Below are 19,849 nucleotides of genomic sequence, written 5' to 3'. Positions count from 1 at the left end.
TCAATTGCCGTTTGATAAAAGATACCAATGACAGTTATATCCACCTCCTTGTCCTGTGCAGCTAATGAGGCCTTCATTTTTGAAAAGGAAACGAGTCACCAACCCAGCATCGGATCATCGAATCATCATATCTTCCAGCACAGACACAGGCGAGTGAAGGAAATGCATATGGAAAATGTTTGCAAATCATATTCGGCCTGCACTGGATTATGTACATTGTTTTTGCACTGTTTTACCGCTTACTTCAACGAACCATTTCCGAGAAACAGTTGAAGGCCGTGGACAGGATTAGGGTTAAAATTTTCAGGTTAAATCCAGGGGAAATGGATTGGCGCGATGTGGAGAAAATGCATAAATTGCACGTCAGATCCATTCACTTTCCTCAAGAAATCTATCAGTGACAAGTCCAGTCTAATCGGCAGTTCAAGAATCCAGTGGAGTCCGAATACCGCATGTATTCACAACCTGATTTTAACATCTTCACAAGGGAAAAGTGAATAGACTTCACTCCAGCAGCAACTCAAGCAAGAAGTTCAAATCTGTAACACCTGGAATAAAAATAAATCTTTGTCCGAGTGAAAATCAGCCTTTTCCTACTTGTTCTAAGAACAACTTCCGAAGTTTTTACTGTCTCTATTTGGAGAACAATATTCTCGAAGGACAGAGAGCCCAATTTATGCATGTCTACTTATCTGTAGCACCTCCGTACGGAAATCTTGGATGAAATGCTTCTGTTAAAAGACTGTTATTCTCTATTTGAACTTAATTACTTTTTGAACATACTGTCGAGGCCACCATTCCATCTCTGAGCGATTTTGCTGCCTCCGCCCAGTTTAGAGTGACAGAGTTCGGCGGGACGATGCGGCTCAGAAATATTTCTTATCTGCTGGACAAATGTAACTTTATTTTCATGATCAACTTGACAGTAATTTGAGTGAATGTCTTCACAGAGCCGCGTTGAGAGAAGGGAAGCCCACAAACATATTTGTTCCATACAGGAAGAAATGATTCCTGAGAAGCTGAACAATTGGTATTGAGTTATACTTTGTGTCATCCCGAAGCAGCTCACTGTCTGCGCAGCCTCAGAACACTCGCTGCGCGTTTTCCTGTTTGCTGAACAGACAGGAAGCACCTGGCCTTGTGGCCATGTCTCTGCTCGCATGTTAGTCGCTGCTGCCCTTTAACATTGACGGATTGCAATAGGACTTTCGAACTTGTATCGGGCAGTGCACTGGGACATGTAAAACTTCAAGTACCTTCATGAAATCACTAGCAGCATATGACAGAATGGCATCTCCAAATATTCCTACAGGGTTATCGGGTACTCCAGGAATAGTGTGTCGCTAAACCTTATAAAATTTCACTTGTGTTCAACAACATTGAAATCAATGGTGTGAGATTAAAACGATTGCCTGGGCTGCATAAATCAATAGATAACACATAGACCTTGCCACGCGTAGATGCTGTGGGTCCACCATTCAGCCCCATATCTATTATCCCTCAGTGCTTCCCCCGTTAACACAGCAGACCGGGTGCACAAGTTCACTTATAGTGTTGAGATGAGAGCAGATAAGAACTTTGGATAATGGGTACAGCTCCTCCTTTAGTTACAAAATATCTTTACAGTTTTTGGTCAATTTCAATGTGTTTCAGTTCTCAAAAATGTATCCAATCTATGAAATGATTAACTACAAACACAGGATGATTTCCATATGGGTCATTTTGTGACGTTGGCATCCCTGACTTCCTTTATTACTGAGAGGGCGGCTTAAGCACTGCAGTCACTTTGTGAAGAGAGAAAGTCTTAAGCAGGTCCTGGGTGCCATGGAAATTAGAGCTTCGGATATTGATATAGGGTGGAGACTCATTATTAGGGTGGAGTCTCATTATTCTCCCACGTACTGGTTATTTAGGAAATACTGTGCGTATCGATTCAGTTTATGGAGGTTGAATTAGCAAGCATTGGTTGCTCTTTGATATCATTAGCATTCATCTTTCCATTTGGCAGCACCTGTCTGCCGAACATAATTTTCCAGCTAAAATTTCTCACGTCTCACATCTCCTCGCAAAAATATATTGGTTATTTGACTGTTTGTTTAATCAGTGTCTAAATGTCTTGGGGAAGAATTTTATGTGCCTCAGCATCAACTAAGATCGCATCATATAAGCATTAACCCCAATACCGGAACTCACAGGTTAACACTCAGTGATTGAACCATAGGATCCCTATTTTGCAGCAGGAGGTCATTCGACGTATCGAGCCTGAACTGGCTCTTCAACAGAGCATCTTACTCATGCTTTATCGCTGTAACACCACATATTTATCCCGCTAAACACCGAATTTATACATCTTGGGACACTAGGGGGCAATTAGTAATCGAACTCACTTGCCCACCTTTGCACTGTTCTGGAATGGTTCAATTCCTTTGTACAAAGGAACATTCAATGTCTCTCTCTGCTATCTACATCCTGACCACGATGTGGAGATGTCGGCGTTGGACTGGGGTGGGCGCAGTAAGAAGTCTCACAACAACACGTTAAAGTCCAACAGGTTCATTTCGCATCACGAGCACGAGGAGCGCTGCTCTTTCATCACTCACCTGATGAAGGAGCAGTGCTCTGAAAGCTCGTGATACCAAATACACCTGTTGGACTTTAACCTGGTGTTGTGAGACTTCTGACGATATCCTGCCCATTTGTTCGAAGTGGTGCAGGACAGAGGGAGAGATTCTCAGCAGGAGTACTGAGGGTGAGTAAAGTGCTGTGATTTATTTATTGATTTATTTAATCCGTTTTTTCGCGGGCTTTTTTCAAGGGTTTAAACTCTGAGGAAGTGGGACTAGGCGGCAGGGGATTCTGGCAGATTGTGTTTTTTAGTATAAAAGTCACTCTATACAGCGGGCAACGTCGGGAGCGGACAGGGGAGTGAGTGGGAAGCTGAGTGAAAGCTGTAAGGGCTTTGGCTCACAGAGTTTCGGGGGAAAGGGCGAGGCAGGGGTGAGTTTAACTCATTTTTGCTGTTTCTACCTGGTACTGGCAAGGTATCTAGAGGGGATGGGTGTGCAGGCAGTGCTATGTTCCTCTTGCAGTATGTTTGAGGTGAGGGACGACGTCAGTGTCCCTGCTGATTACACCTGTGGGAAGTGCACCCATCTGCAGCTCCTCCAAAACCGTGTTAGGGAACTGGAGCTGGAGTTCGATGAACTTAGGATCATGAGGGACGCAGAGGTGGCCAGAGACAGAAGCTTTAGGGATACAGTTACTCTGAGGAATGAAAATAGATGGGTGACCGTGAGAGGGGCTGCGAGGAAGCAGTCAGTGCAGGGATCCCCTGTGGTCGTTCCCCTTAGCAACAAGTATTCCGCTTTGGATACGGTTGAGGGGGACGACATACCAGTGGTGAGCCGCAGTGAGAGGATCTCCAGCACTGTGTCCATCTCTGTGGCTTGGGAGGGTAAGGGGAAGAACGGGAGGGCCATAGTTATTGGGGACTCGTTAGTTAGAGGGATAGATAGGAGGTTCTGTGGCAGCAAAAGAGACTCGAGGATGGTATGTTGCCTACCGGATGCCAGGGTCTGTGACGTCTCGGACCGTGTCTTCCGGATTCTTAAGGGGGAGGGGAAAGAGTCACAAGTACACATTGGTACCAACGACATAGGTAAGAGAAGGGATGGGGATTTAAAACAGGAATTTCGGGAGCTGGGCTGGAAGCTGAGAGCCAAGACAAATCATGTGGTCAACTCTGGTATGTTACCGGTGCCATGTGATAGTGAGTTGAGGAACAGGGAGAGAGTGCAGTTAAACAGGTGGTTGCAGGGATGGTGGAGGAGGGAGGGTTTCAGATACGTGAATAATTGGAACACATTTTGGGGAAGGTGGGACCTGTACAAACAGGACGGGGTGCACCTGAACCAGAGGGGCACCAATATCCTGGGAGGGAAATTTGCTACAGCTCTTCAGGGGGGTTTAAACTAATTTGTCAGGGGAGTGGGAAAAGGAGTTGTAGTCCAGAAGTCAGTGTTGAGGGTGGTGAGGTAGTGGGGAAGGTATCAAGGTCAAGGGTGGGTATCGGTAGACAGGAAGGTGGGTTGAAGTGTGTCTACTTCAATGCAAGGAGCATCCAGAACAAAGTAGATGAACTTGGAGCGTGGATTGATACTTGGGACTACGATGTTATGGCCATTACGGAGAGGTGGGTAGAACAAGGACAGGAATGGTTGTTGGACGTTCCGGCGTATAGATGTTTCAGTAAGTGTAGGGAAGCTGGTAAAAGAGGTGGAGGAGCGGCACTGTTAATCAAGGATTGTTTAACGGCTGCGGAAAGGCATTTCGAGGGGGATCTGCACACTGAGGTAATATGGGCTGAAGTTAGAATTAGGAAAGGAGCGGTCACGTTGTTAGGAGTTTACTATAGGCCCCCAAATAGTAATAGAGATGTGGAGGAAGAAATTGCAAAGCAGATTATGGATATGTGTGGGGGTCACAGGGTAGTTGTCATGGGGGACTTCAACTTTCCAAATATTGATTGGAACCTTGGTAGGTCAAATAGTTTGGATGGAGCAGTTTTTGTGCAGTGTGTGCAGGAGGGTTTCCTGACACAATATGTGGATAGGCCGACAAGAGGTGAGGCCACATTGGATTTGGTACTGGGAAATGAATCGGGCCAAGTGTTAGATTTGGTTGTGGGAGAGCACTTTGGAGATACTGACCACAATTCGGTGTCTTTTGTTATTGCAATGGAGAGGGATAGGGCCGTACGGCAGAGCAAGGTTTACAATTGGGGGAGAGGTAATTATGATGCGATTAGGCAAGAATTAGGGGGCATAAGTTGGGAACAGAAACTGTCAGGGAAAGGCACTAATGAAAAGTGGAACTTTTTCAAGGAACAAATACTGGGTGTCCTTGACAGGTACGTCCCTGTCAGGCAGGGAGGAAATGGCCGAGTGAGGGAACCATGGATCATGAAAGAGGTGGAATGTCTTGTGAAAAGTAAGAGGGAAGCTTATGTAGGGATGAGGAAACAAGGTTCAGAGGGCTCGATTGAGTGTTACAAGTTAGCAAGGAACGAGCTGAAAAGGGGGCTTAGGAGAGCTAGGAGGGGACATGAGAAGTCCTTGGCGGGTCAGATCAATGAAAACCCCAAGGCTTTTTACTCTTATGTGTGGAATAATAGAATGACCAGGGTGAGGTTAGGGCCAGTCAAGGACAGCAGTGGGAACTTGTGTATGGAGTCAGTAGAGATAGGCGAGGTGATGAATGAATACTTTTCTTCAGTGTTCACCAAGGAGAGGGGCCATGTTTTTGAGGAAGAGAAGGTGTTACAGGCTAATAGGCTGGAGGAAATAATTGTTCGGAGGGAGGATGTCCTGGCAGTTTTGAATAAACTGAAGGTCGATAAGTCCCCTGGGCCTGATGAAATGTATCCTAGGATTCTTTGGGAGGCAAGGGATGAGATTGCAGAGCCTTTGGCTTTGATCTTTGGGTCCTCACTGTCCACGGGGATGGTGCCAGAGGACTGGAGAGTGGCGAATGTTGTTCCTCTGTTTAAGAAAGGGAATAGAAATGACCCTGGTAATTATAGACCAGTTAGTCTTACTTCGGTGGTTGGCAAATTGATGGAAAAGGTCCTTAGGGATGGGATTTATGACCATTTAGAAAGATGCGGATTAATCCGGGATAGTCAGCACGGATTCGTGAAGGGCAAGTCGTGCCTCACAAATTTGATAGAATTTTTTGAGGAGGTAACTAAGTGTGTTGATGAAGGTAGGGCAGTTGATGTCATATACATGGATTTTAGTAAGGTGTTTGATAAGGTCCCCCATGGTCGGCTTATGATGAAAGTGAGGTGTGGGATGGAGGGAAAGTTGGCCGATTGGATAGGTAATTGGCTGTCTGATCGAAGAACAGAGGGTGGTGGTGGATGGAAAATTTTTGGACTGGAGACAGGTTGCTGGCGGAGCGCCACAGGGATCAGTGCTTGGTCCTCTGCTCTTTGTGACTTAGAGGAGGGGGCTGAAGGGTGGATCAGTAAAGTTGCTGATGACACCAAGATTGGTGGAGTAGTGGATGAGGTGGAGGGCTGTTGTAGGCTGCAAAGAGACATCGATAGGATGCAAAGCTGGGCTGAAAAATGGCAAATGGAGTTTAACCCTGATAAATGTGAGGTGATTCAGTTTGGTAGGACTAATTTAAATGTGGATTACAGGGTCAAAGGTAGGGTTCTGAAGACTGTGGAGGAACAGAGAGATCTTGGGGTCCATATCCACAGATCTCTAAAGGTTGCCACTCAAGTGGATAGAGCTGTGAAGAAGGCCTATAGTGTGTTAGCTTTTATTAACAGGGGGTTGGAGTTTAAGAGCCGGAACGTTATGCTGCAACTGTACAGGACCTTGGTGAGACCACATTTGGAATATTGTGTGCAGTTCTGGTCACCTCACTATAAGAAGGATGTTGAAGCGCTGGAAAGAGTGCAGAGGAGATTTACCAGGATGCTGCCTGGTTTGGAGGGTAGGTCTTATGAGGAAAGGTTGAGGGAGCTAGGGCTGTTCTCTCTGGAGCGGAGGAGGCTGAGGGGAGACTTAATAGAGCTTTATAAAATGATGAAGGGGATAGATAGAGTGAACGTTCAAAGTCTATTTCCTCGGGTGGATGGAGCTATTACAAGGGGGCATAACTATAGGGTTCATGGTGGGAGATATAGGATCGATATCAGAGGTAGGTTCTTTACGCAGAGAGTGGTTGGGGTGTGGAATGGACTGCCTGCAGTGATAGTGGAGTCAGACACTTTTGGAACATTAAGCGGTTATTGGATAGGCACATGGAGCACACCAGGATGATAGGGAGTGGGATAGCTTGATCCTGGTTTCAGATAAAGCTCGGCAAAACATCGTGGGCCGAAGGGCCTGTTCTGTGCTGTACTGTTCTATGTTCTATGTTCGATGATCAGCCCGCGGAACATCAATAAGATTCCATCAGTGAATTCAGTCAGTTAACAAGTTCTTGGTCAAAGCATGGTTTGTTGTCAACCCATCATTAGTATGTCAGTTTCAGGACAGACTGAGTACCAATTGTCGCGAGATCATTTTAAATTGCTTGGAATTATACTATGGTCACTGAGTCTGACCATGTTTGCAAACTTCACTAATTACTGTTTATTAGATAATGGGATTTGTTTATTTTTTGCTGTTCGTGGATGTACATGCGAATTATTGGTCAATGTTTAAAACATCAGTTTTCAGCAAACTGGAGATAATTCAGAAGCAGAGTATCAATCTCCACTTGTCGAGTCCAGGTTCACTCAGCGACAGTCAGCAGGACTTTGTCAGAGGGAGATGATGCCGAATAAACGTGATGCATTTTTCAACAAGGTGATTGGATGCGTAGATGAGGGAAGTACAATTGATGTAGCTTCTATGGATCCCAGCAAAACCTTTGACAATTTATTGAAGTGCAGACTGATCAATAAGATAAAAGTACATTGGATCCAGGGCAACTTGACAAGTTGGATCCATAACTGACTCAGTGTTAAGACACAGAAAGTGGTGGTAGAAGGCGCTTTGTCGAACTGGAGACCGGTATCCAGAGGTGTACCACAGGGATCAGTGCTCGTTGCCTTATTGTTCATGATATATATCAATGATTAGTATGGGAATGTGTGTGTGTGTGTGTGCGCGTTTGTGGGGGTAGGAGCGACGGGATGATTGTGCTCGATTACAGATGACACCAAGATTGGCAGAATGCTTAGTAGTGAGGAAGCAGGTCTTAGTTTGCACGAAGATGTAGCCGAGTTGGTAAAATGAGCAGATCGGTGACAGATTGAACGCCAAGAAGGGCAAGCTGATGCATTTTGAAAGGATTGAGAAGGCAAGGGCGTAATCAATGAATTGCAAGACCATAGAAGCTTCTGGCCTGCTCCACAGGCCCTGAAAGGCAGCAGAGCACTTGAGTAGGGTAGTTTAAAATGCATATGGGAAGCTTGTCATCATCGATCTTGCACGGATTATTAGGGAGAGAGGTTATATTGGAGCTGCACAAAACTTTGTGTAGGCCACAGGTGGATAACTGTGTGCAGTTCTGGTCGTCACACGATAGGAAGGATTTTGTGGCGACGGAGAAAGTGTTGATGAGATTCACCAGGAGAATTTGAACAATGAAGAGAGGCCGGTTCACCTCTTGTTGCTTTTATTACAACAGAGAAGGTGAAGTGGGGACCTGATTGAGGTGTACAAGATTATGAGACATATGTTCATGGTGGATATGAAGTGGCTGTTTCTCCCAGTTGAAGGATAAAGGATGAGGGGGCACAAAATCTAAGTTGAGGAACTGAGAGGGGTGGGCGGGGTGTAGTCATCCAGAGGGCGCCGGCAGTCTGGAATGCAGTGCCTGGGAGGGTGAAGAGGTAGAAAACCTTACAACCATCAAAGCTACGTGGATGAGCTCCTGAAAGATCAAATTATGCAAGATTCTGGGCCAAGTGCTGAGGAGTGCGATTAATGTAGTTTTGTCGTTGCTGACACAAGTGGCCGCAGGGCCTCTTCTGTACTGTGTGACATTCTGACCCTGTGACTCTGAGCCAGTCATTGGTGCTGGTTCAGTTTGTCAGTGCTCATCGGTTTATCTTGCTGAACAAGCATATTTGTCCAATATCTGTTGATCTGTGTAGAGTTCGATCATTCAGACATGGCTATTTGATTTGTGGGGCAGATAATGCTTGCTGCCAGGGAGGTGTGTGATGTATATCCCGGGCACTACTGTAAAGGGGAAATGTCTGTTTACAATAAATGCCAAGGACTTTAACAGCTGCAGTGTAAATATTGATAGCAACCAGCTTTATAGTTGAAATTTGTTATCGTTTACTGCTTCTGAATCATCGTAGTGAATTTCATGAGATTGAAGACAGAAATCACAAATCATCTCCTGGATTCATTCTGTCCTTTGAGATTCAGTGTCACAGGCCTGACATGGTTCACTGTGTCCTTTCAGATTCAATGTCACAGGCCTGGCTGCGGTCACTCTGTTCTTTCCGATTCAGGGTCACAGGCCTGGTTGGGATCAGTGTATCCTTTCAGTTTGAGTGTCACAGGGCTGGCAGGATACACAGTTTCCTTTCAGATTCAGTGTCACAGGCCTGACTTGGTTCACTGTGTCTTTTGAGATTCAGTGTCACATGCTTGGCAGGATTCATTCTGTCCCTTGAGATACAGTGTCACAGGCCTGGTTGGGATCAGTGTACCCTTTCATATTCAGTGTCACAGACCTGGCTGGATACATTGTGTCCTTTGAGGTGCAGTGTCACAGGCCTGGCTGGATTCACTGTGTGATTTGAGATTCGGTGTCACAGGCTTGGCTCTGCTTACTCTGTACTTTCAGATTCAGTGTCACAGGCCTGGTTGGGATCACTGTATCCTTTCAGTTTGGGTGCCACAGGCCTGGCTGGATACACTGTGTCCATTGAGATTCAGTGTCACAGGCCTGGTTGTGTTTGAACTGCTATTTGAGATTTCGTGTTACAGACCCGGCTGGATTCACTTTGTCCTTGGAGATTCAGTGTCTCCGGCGTCACTGGGTTAACTCTGACCTTTGATATTCAGTGTCACAGGCCTGGCTGGCTTCACTCTGTCCTTTGAGATTCAGTTTCACAGGCCTAGCTGTGTTCGAACTGTTATTTGAGATTTAAGGTCTCCGGCCAGGCAGGGTTCACTCATTCCTTTCAGATTCAGTGTCACAGGCCTGGCTGGGTTCACTGTGTCTTTTGAGATTCAGTGTCACAGGCCTGGCTGGGTTCGCTCTGTCCTTTGAGATTGAGTGTCACAGGCCCGGCTGGATCCACTCTCCTTTCATATTCAATGTCCCAGGACTGGCTGGTTTGAACTGTTATTTGCGATCCAGTGTCACAGGCCTGCCTAGGTTCACTGTGTCCTTTCAGATTCAATGTCACAGGCCTGGCTGTGTTCACTCTGTTCTTTCAGATTCAGTGTCACAGGCCTGGTTGGGATCAGTGTATCCTTTCAGTTTGAGTGTCACAGGGCTGGCAGGATACACAGTTTCCTTTCAGATTCAGTTTCACAGGCCTGGTTGGGATCAGTGTATGCTTTCAGTTTGAGTGTCACAGGGCTGGCAGGATACACAGTTTCCTTTGAGATTCAGTTTCACAGGCCTGGTTGGATTCACTCTGTCCTTTGTGATTCAGTGTCACCGACCTGGCTGGATACATGTGTCCCTTCATATTCAGTGTCACAGGCATGGCTGGGTTCAATCTGTCCTTTGAGCTTCAGTGTCACAGGCCCGGCTGTGTTTGAACTGCTATTTGAGATTGAGTGCCAGAGGCCTGGCTAGATTCACTCTGTCCCTTGCGATTCAGCGTCTCAGGCGTCACTGGGTTCACTCTGTCCTTTGAAATTCAGTGTCACAGGCCTGGCTGTGTTCGAACTGTTATTTGAAATTCAGTGTCACAGGCCTAGCGGTTTTCAAACTGTTATTTGAGATTCAGTGTCACAGGCCTGTCTGAATTCGCTCTGTTCTTTGAGATTCAGTGTCACAGGCCTGGCTGGGTTCACTCTGTCCTTTCAGTTTGAGTGTTATCGGCCTGGCTGAGTTCACTCTTTCCTTTCAAATTCAGTGTCACAGTCCTGGTTTGATTCAGCGTGTCCCTTGAGATTCAGAGTCACAGGCCTGGCTGGGTTCACTGTGTCCTTTGAAATTTGGGGTCATAGACCTGGCTTGGTTCAATCTGTCCTTTCAGATCCAGTGTCACAGGCCTGACTTGGTTCACTGTGTCCTTTCAGATCCAGCGTCACAGGCCTGACTTGGTTCACTGTGTCCTTTCAGATTCAATGTCACAGGCCTGGCTGGGTTCACTCTGTTCTTTCCGATTCAGTGTCACAGGCCTGGTTGGGATCAGTGTATCCTTTCAGTTCGAGTGTTACAGGGCTGGTTGGATACACTATGTCCTTTGAGCTTCAGTGTCACAGGCCGGGTTGTGTTCGCACTGCTATTTGCAATTTAGTGCCACAAGCCTGGCTAGATTCCCTCTGTTCCTTGAGATTCAGTGTCTCAGGCATCACTGGGTTCACTCTGTCATTTGATATTCAGTTTCACAGGCCTGGCTGTGTTCGAACTGTTATTTGAGATTTAAGGTCTCAGGCCTGGCTGGGTTCACTCATTCCTTTGAGATTCAGTGTCACAGATCTGTCTGGGTTCAATCTGTCCTTTGAGCTTCAGTGTCACAGGCCTGGTTGGGATCACTGTACCCTTTCATATACAGAGTCACAGACCTGGCTGGATACACTGTGTCCTTTGAGATTCGGTGTCACAGGCCTGGCTCTGCTCACTCTGTACTTTCAGATTCAGGGTCACAGGCCTGGTTGGGATCAGTGTATACTTTCAGTTTGGGTGTCACAGGCCTGCCTGGATACACTGTGTCCTTTGAGATTCAGTGTCACAGGCCTGGCTGGGTTCACTGTGTCCTTTGAAATTTGGGGTCACAGGCCTGGCTGTGTTCACTCTGTCCTTTTGAGATTCAGTGAAACAGTCCTGGATGTGTTCGAACTGTTATTTGCGATTCAGTGTCACAGGCCCGGCTGGATCCACCCTATCCTTTCATATTCAATGTCACAGGACTGGCTGGGTTCGAACTGTTATTTGAGATCCAGTGCCACAGGCCTGCCTAGGTTCACTGTGTCCTTTCAGATTCAATGTCACAGGCCTGGCTGCGTGTGGTGAACCATAGATGGTTACCACTATGGATACTGAACCATAGATGGTTAGCACTATGGGTATCTCGTGTATATACTACTGTTGACACTGTTGGGGTTAGGGTTGGGGTGTTCTACCTGTTGGTATTGTTTTGTGGTACACTCCAGTTGGCTCCGCCTACCTGTAGCAGTGCAAAGGTCACTGCACTGCCTGGTGACCCTTTAGTCTGGGATTGTATTGAAATATAGTGTGCTCCATTCTTGTTACTAATAAAAGCCTTTATTTCCCGGGTACGTACAGCATCCCGAGTGATTTAATCACGCATCAATTTTATTAGTAACAAATTTGGTTAACAAGAAAAAAAAAGAACCATGGAGCAACTGTTGAAACCCAATCGACTGACGTTAGATCCGCGTGCGGCGGGCACGTCGAACACGTTCGATCATTGGCTCAAGTGTTTCCAAGATTATGTCGAGGCCTCAACAGCCACTCAAAGCGACGCCGATCGACTGCGGGTCCTCCACGCAAGGGTAAGCGACACTGTATACTCATCAATCCGCGATGACCCTGACTACAAAGCGGCCATCGAACTACTTCAGAAACTGTACAACAAACCGCCAAACGAGATTCATGCTCGACACCTTCTAGCCACTCGACGGCGGCAGCCTTGCTAGAGCAAGGCAACCTAGACCTAGCTAAGACGGTGGAATTGGCTGACACGATGGAAACGGCCTCCAGAAGCCGAGAAACTTACCCCACCGACAACGTGGGAACGTCGTGGCAAGTACAGCCACCGAACCAACTCTACTCAGTGGCTCTGAGAAACTGCGCGATCGTGCCTGCAACCTCGGACCTGACGACGGTGGCTGCTCCAGGAGGCCCACGGTGCTATTTCTGTGGTTTGGCGAAACACCCTCGGCAGCGATGTCCGGCCAGAACGGTATTTTGCTCTGCGTGTGGGAAGAAAGGGCACTATGCCAAAGTATGTAGAGCTGAACCACCTTCGAAGAATAGCAGTGCGGCGTGTGATTCTCCAGAATCTGTCTCCTTGTCTCAGGCTTCATCGAGGTCATCCACCACGTGCGGTTCATGGACGCCACCATTCCTGACGACGATGGCACAAGACGCATGCGACCTGCAGGTGCCGCCATTTTCAGCGCCACCGACCACGTGCGATCCATGGGCGCAGCCATTTTGGTCGGCACCAACCACAGACGACCAGCAGGGTCATCTTCATCATCATCAACCATCTCAGCTGCGTGCAGTTGCAATCCAGGCTCAACGGTGGCATCAGTCGTCCTGGACCAGGCCAAGCCTCACAGACTCGACAAGTCCATGATGGGCATAGAGGTAAATGGACGCCCATTTCATTGTCTGTTTGATAGTGGGAGCACGGAGAATTTTATTCACCCTGAAACTGTAAAACGGTGCGGACTCCGAGTACAGGCTGTCAGACAGACAATTTCGATGGCGTCGAGGTCCCGATCTGTTACCATGCTCAGGAGCTGCGTGGTCAACCTAACGGTGCGAGGCACAGTTTACGAGCACTTCAGGCTCCTCGTGTTACCGCACCTTGGTGCTCCGATACTCCTGGGGCTAAACTTTATGGTCCACCTGCGGAGGGTGACCCTGCAGTACAATGGGCCACTCCCTTCACTTTCAGTGGGAGAACAGCAGCCTCCAAATTGCCCAGCGCACTCCACGTGTAGCCTCTCGACACTCAGAATCACCCCGCCATCTTTATTCGAGAATCTCGTGCCAGGCTGCAAGCCCATTGCAACTAAGAGCAGGCGTTACAGTGCTGAGGATCGGATCTTTATTCGATCTGAGGTTCAGCGGCTCCTCAGGGAAGGGATCATTCAACCTAGCTCTAGCCCATGGAGAGCACAAGTCATGGTGGTTAAAACTGGAGACAAACCCCGGATGGTCATAGACTATAGTCAGCCCATTAAGAGATACACGCAGTTGGATGCGTATCCTCTCCCGCGCATATCTGACATGGTCAACCAGATTGCGCATTACTGGGTGTTCTCCACCATCGACTTGAAGTCAGCCTACCACCAGCTCCCCATCCACCCAGAGGACCGAAAATACACGGCCTTTGAGGCAGATGGTCGTCTCTATCATTTCTTAAGGGTCCCCTTTGGCGTCACGAATGGGGTCTCGGTCTTCCAGCATTCAATGGACCGAATGGTGGACCAAAACGGGCGACGGGCTACCTTCCCGTACCTGGACAACGTCACTATCTGCGGCCGTGACCAGCAGGACCACGACGCAAACCTCCTACAGTTCTTACGCACTGTGTCTCGCCTGAATTTGACCTATAACAGGGAGAAGTGTGTCTTTAGCAACCGCCGCCTAGCTATTCTTGGATTACGTGGTGGAAAACGGGGTCCTTGGCCCTGATCCAGACTGTATGTGTCCCCTCCTTGCACTTCCCTTACCCACTAGCATTAAAGCACTGAGAAGATGCATAGGCTTCTTCTCATACTACGCACAGTGGGTCCCCAACTATGCGGACAAAGCCCGTCCACTTATTAAGTCTACTTCCTTTCCCCTGGCAGCAGAGGCACGCTTAGCCTTTGAAGGGATAAAAGCTGACATCGCGAAAGCCACGATGCACGCTGTTGATGAATCCATCTCCTTTCAGATGGAGAGTGATGCATCTGACTTCGCCCTGGCCGCCACATGCAACCAAGTGGGCAGGCCCGTCGCCTTTTTCTCTCGCACCCACCAAGGCCCTGAAATTCGGCACTCCGCGGTGGAAAACGAGGCTCAGGCCATTGTGGAGGCCGTACGGCATTGGCGCCATTACTTGGCTGGGAAACGATTTACCCTGCTCACGGACCAGTGGTCCTTGGCATTCATGTTCAACAACACGTTACGGGGTAAGATCAAAAATGATAAAATCTTGAGGTGGAGAATTGAACTCTCCACCTACAACTATGATATCATGTACCGTCCGGGGAAGCTCAATGAGCCCTCAGACGCCCTGTCGCGTGGAACATGTGCCAGTTTGCAGAAGGATCGGTTACAGGCCCTCCACAATGATCTCTGCCATCCGGGGATCACTCGGCTCTTCCATTTCATAAAGGCCCGAAATCTACCCCACTCAGTGGAGGATGTCAGGTCAATAACCCGAAGCTGCCAGGTATGTGCTGAATGCAAGCCGCACTTCTACCGACCTGACAGGGCACATCTCATTGAGGCCACTCGGCCCTTTGAAAGACTGAGTGTGGACTTCAAGGGCTCCCTTCCTTCGACAGATCGGAATGTGTACTTCCTCAATGTGATTGACGAGTACTCCCGATTCCCTTTTGCCATTCCCTGTTCAGACATGATCGCTGCCACGGTTATTAAAGCGTTGAGGGATCTTTTCACACTGTTCGGTTACCCCAGCTATATACATAGTGAAAGGGGCTCGTCATTTATGAGTGATGACTTGAGGCAATACCTGCTCTCAAAAGGGATTGCCACAAGTCGTACGACGAGTTACAATCCCAGGGGTAACGGGCAGGTTGAAAGAGAAAATGCTACAGTCTGGAAGGCTGTCTTACTGGCCTTGAGGTCCAAGGGTCTTCCAGTCTCCCGTTGGCAAGAGGTACTTTCTGATGCGCTCCACTCAATCCGGTCCCTCCTGTGTACGGCAACCAACGCTACCCCACATGAGCGGATGTTTACCTTCCCTAGGATGTCTTCCTCTGGGACCTCACTGCCGTCTTGGTTGACGTACTCAGGACCTGTCCTCCTGCGGCGGCATGTTAGGACCTGCAAGTTCGACCCTTTGGTTGAACAGGTCCACCTCCTCCACGCCAACCCTCAATATGCCTATGTACCATATCCTGACGGGCGAGAGGACACGGTCTCTATTCGAGATCTGGCACCTGCAGGGGACTTGGAAACCCCTGTCGCTCACGCACCCCTGGTTAAGGACCCCTGGACCGTTATCTCCCCTCCTGACAAGGCGCGGGCAGTATCGGGACCACCACTTAACCCTCTTACTCCTGTGTACAGCTTGCCTGAGTCCAGGAGATTGTCGCCACCTCGGGGCGTGCTTGAGTCCAGGAGGTCATCGCCACCTTGTGGTCCACCTGTCCGTGAGGAACTGGAGGAGTCTCTGGACACCGTTTTGGAGAGAGGGTCATCACGGTCACCAGAACCGGCGCTACCGCCAGTGTTGAGGAGGTTGCAGAGACGGTGCGGCCCTCCGATAAGACTGAACCTGTGACATTATGGACAGTTTGCACTGTTTTTTTTTCTCTTCTTTTGTTTGTCCCACTGGCCTTTTGTCTTAAAGGAGGGGTGAATGTGGTGAACCATAGATGGTTACTACTATGGGTACTGAACCATAGATGGTTAGCACTATGGGTATCTCGTGTATATACTACTGTTGACACTGTTGGGGTTAGGGTTGGGGTGTTCTACCTGTTGGTATTGTTTTGTGGTACACTCCAGTTGGCTCCGCCTACCTGTAGCAGTACAAAGGTCACTGCACTGCCTGGTGACCCTTTAGTCAGGGATGGTATTGTAATATAGTGTGCTCCATTCTTGTTACTAATAAAAGCCTTTATTTCCCGGGTACGTACAGCATCCCGAGTGATTTAATCGCGCATCACTGCGTTCACTCTGTTCTTTCCGATTCAGGGTCACAGGCCTGGTTGGGATCAGTGTATACTTTCAGTTTGGGTTTCACAAGCCTGGCTGGATACACTGCGTCCTTTGAGATTCAGTGTCGCAGGCCTGGTTGGATTCACTCTGTCCTTTGAGATTCAGTTTCACAGGCCTGGTTGGAATCACTGTGTCCTTTCATATTCAGTGTCACAGACCTGTCTGGGTTCACTCTGTCCTTTGAGATTCAGTGTCACAGACCTGGTTGGGTTCATTCAGTCTTTTGAGATTCAGTGTCACAGTCTTAGCTGGATTCACTCTGTCTTTTGAGATTCAAGCTCTTCGGCCTGGCTGGGTTCAATGTGTATTTTGAGATTCAGTGTCACAGGCCTGGATGTGGACAGAATGGTGAAATGTAGTAAACATTGTGGATAACAGCAGTGTTTTGGAGAACACGCACGGATTGGTGAAATGTTAGAAAGGGTGATGGTAAAAGCAGGATTTAGTAAGCCAATGGCAGATTGGTGGAATATAATAAAGCGTGAGGATAACAACAGGATTTGGGAGGAGGCAGCACATGGATGAAATGTGCTAAACTGTGCGGATAGCAGAGGATTTGTGTGTTTGGGGTAGTGCTGGAATGAAGCAAGGTGCTGTGTTCAGTTGTTGGGGAAATGTAGTTCTCTATGTGTCGATCTCGAGCACAAAAATGAAGAGAAAGGAATCAAACCGTGTCTTCATCTGTCATAATCTTTATTTAATGGTGTAAGAATGGAAGCTGCTACGAAATGGAATTCAAATACATATGACAATAATAAGCACCAAATTTTGAATTATAATCCCGGCTCTGCTCCACAATGTAATGTGATATAAGAGCTTCAATACGGACAGTACAATATCCGATATACATTCTATTCTGTTTCTCGTTGAACAGAATGCAGACTCACTCAAAATGAGAAGCTAAATGCCAATTCATAAAAAACCAGGAGGAATGACCCGACTGATTCAGAAATTACAAGACCTATAGCTGGAGTTGAAGCATATTCCACACAGTGATATTTGTGGAAAAGTTCAGGGGTCTCCCCTTTGATGTAATGCAGAGTCATCTATCTGAGGACACCACATCCTGGATTTGGATTTATTGATGACTATTACCTGAAACTGTAAAAGAAATAGTGTGAGAATTACAACCAATTCCACAATCAGCGAAACACATCACATATACTTGTATTTGTTTTACAATATTCCCAAGTCCAACCGGCTGTTTATTTTTATCGAAAACACACTGCACCTTCTGTCTGATACTTTCATTGTAATTCACTGCTGGAAATACTGCAGGGTTTGGATCTTGCTGGGATGGTAAGGAGATGATAAGGAAAGTTTTAAACAGCTATATTATTCGCAGCAGCTACTGGGAAATGTTAGGGTGGTGTGGAACTTCCTGGGACATGAGAGATGATGAGACTGCACCCATTTCCTCTTAATCCTGAAGAAGCAAAGCTCCAAATTCGGGGAAGTTAAAATCCCGCTCATTGAGATCACGCTTTGACCATATTGTAGGTCAGAATTTAAGCAAAGATACATGATGTTTTTTATCCCTCTTGAATAGGGCATTTGGTGAACAGTTAGAAATGTTGCAGGTTTGGAGAAGGGGGTGGCTGGGACAAGGACTAAGGGAAGGTCTGTGATAGGCAGAAGAGTTTGAATGAGAGAAAAGTGAATCCCCAAGCGCCAAAGGGAATGGAGATGGAGAGAGAAAAGAAACAAAGAAGCTGTGCCTGGAGCAGGGGGACTGCTGACTGAAAGAAGGGGAAAGGAATCAAAGAAAAGGAAACAGAATGGACTCAGAGTTTACTTTCTGAAACTGTTGGACTGGATGTTGAGTCCAGAAGGCTGTAAAGTGTGGAGGGGCTGGGTGAGTGGGAGGATTTCCCCTGGACCTGCTCCAGACCCTAGTTAAAACAGTCATCTGTAGATCCAGGATCGATAGGGCTGGAGAGGAAGGCAGGGATCACTCTGGCTGATCTGCTGTGGTCTTGCTCGTGCCCAGCTCGATCTGATCTGTGCAGCCCAACACACTGGAGAATGTTTGATAGGAAATGAAGATTAGAAATCTAACTAATGTGTCAACTCCTTCAGAGGGTCACACACTGTATTCAAACAAACTGAACTGGATTACACTGAATGGGAAGTCATGGAACCTTCACAGACTTCATGCATGAAGCACATTTTTTTAAGAGGGGAGGTGGGGGGCGGGAATTAGCTGCAGACTCCAGCCTGGTTGTTCCTATAAACATGAGCTGATGCCTATCTGTGTGTATGTGTGTGTCCCTGGGTACAGTTCCCAGAGAGTTTGAAACCCTGCATCTCTCTCTCTCTGCAGAGTTGCTGGTTAAAGACGCATTGACAACATCTATCTGAATGAAACTTCACTCTCATTCTCTCCCTCCCCTCCCCCAATCAGTGCTTCTGCTCTCAAAAAAGTCTGAACGCTTCTTTGGCAGCTCTGATCTGTGGTGACTTATTAAACATTAAGCACAGGGCGCACCCATTCAGACACCCGGGCAGACAACAACAGAGATTGGTTTGGAAATCAGAAATTGAATTGTAAATGCAACAATGAAGAACTTTGCAAGAAAGTGTTTGAGTTCAGGCAACATAAGCAAAAAATGAACTTTGCAAGAATCAGCAAAAGATGCAAATCTGTAGCCGATGGAGTCCTGAATGAACAAGTTGTGCAATCCACATTCAGACCTGGTCTCTCTCTGTCTGGGCAGGGCTGCTAGTTACTTTAAACCCATTTTCTCTCAGCCCCCAGTGCTGGTGATGTGAAGAGTGAGAGAGCCTTGGGATAAATCATTTGCATGGTGCTCACTAACCCACACACACAACCCTCACCCATCCTCTCAGAGACAGATTGGTGTTGGACTGGGCCATACCTGGAGTAGGTGGGTTCAGGTGAGGTGTAGGAGATGTGGTGGGATGGGGGTTGATTGGGGATGTGTGGGCAGTTTGTGTGACTCGGTGAGGGTATGAAAAGGCTGGGGATTCATTGTTCTGTCTCTCTACACGTGGATTGGTAAGTGTCAGGGTAACTTTGTCTTTGTGAATGTGCGTGTGTGCGCGCTTGCACTGATATTTTAAACCCCCTTTACCCAGCACAAAGCCCCTGGCCTTGGATCTCTCTCGCCCACCATGGGAGAGGGGATGGAAAGAGTTTGAGAGATCACCGAGGGAGGACATTCCCATGGTGAGTATGGAGCTCTTCAAATTCTGTCTGCCCATTTACCCACCTCTGCTTTTTCTCTTTCTTTGCAGCCTCTTCTCAATTTCTGTCCATCTTTAACTTGTGATCTCTCAAATTTCAATCTCTCAATCTTTATCTCTGACTTTTTCTTTCTCTTTTTTCTCTCTGTTCTTTCTCTATCTTTCCCAATCAGTCTATCTCTCTCTCTCTCTTTGTTCTCTCTCTTCTCTTTCTCTCTGTTTTTCCCGCTCAGTCTATCTCTCTCTCTGTCTTTCTCTCTGTCCTTTTTCTCTCTTTCTC

The 19,849-nt window shown here is 47.4% G+C and overlaps 1 protein-coding gene across 1 annotated transcript in view; it reads left to right on the top strand.

Moving 5' to 3' along the window:
• The window catches only part of LOC144485546 (uncharacterized), an 85,319-nt gene that overhangs the window by 18,551 nt on the left and 46,919 nt on the right, over window positions 1–19,849 (top strand). Inside the window, exon 2 of the mRNA XM_078203679.1 lies at window positions 5,764–5,777. Within this exon, the coding sequence (XP_078059805.1) occupies window positions 5,764–5,777 (14 nt within the window). The remainder of the gene's footprint in view (window positions 1–5,763; window positions 5,778–19,849) is intronic.

Source organism: Mustelus asterias, unplaced genomic scaffold (assembly GCF_964213995.1).
Source record: "Mustelus asterias unplaced genomic scaffold, sMusAst1.hap1.1 HAP1_SCAFFOLD_198, whole genome shotgun sequence".
Classification (NCBI taxonomy): Eukaryota; Metazoa; Chordata; class Chondrichthyes; order Carcharhiniformes; family Triakidae; genus Mustelus; species Mustelus asterias.
Note: the sequence above shows the minus strand (reverse complement) of the source record. Positions and strands in the feature narration are given on the sequence as shown.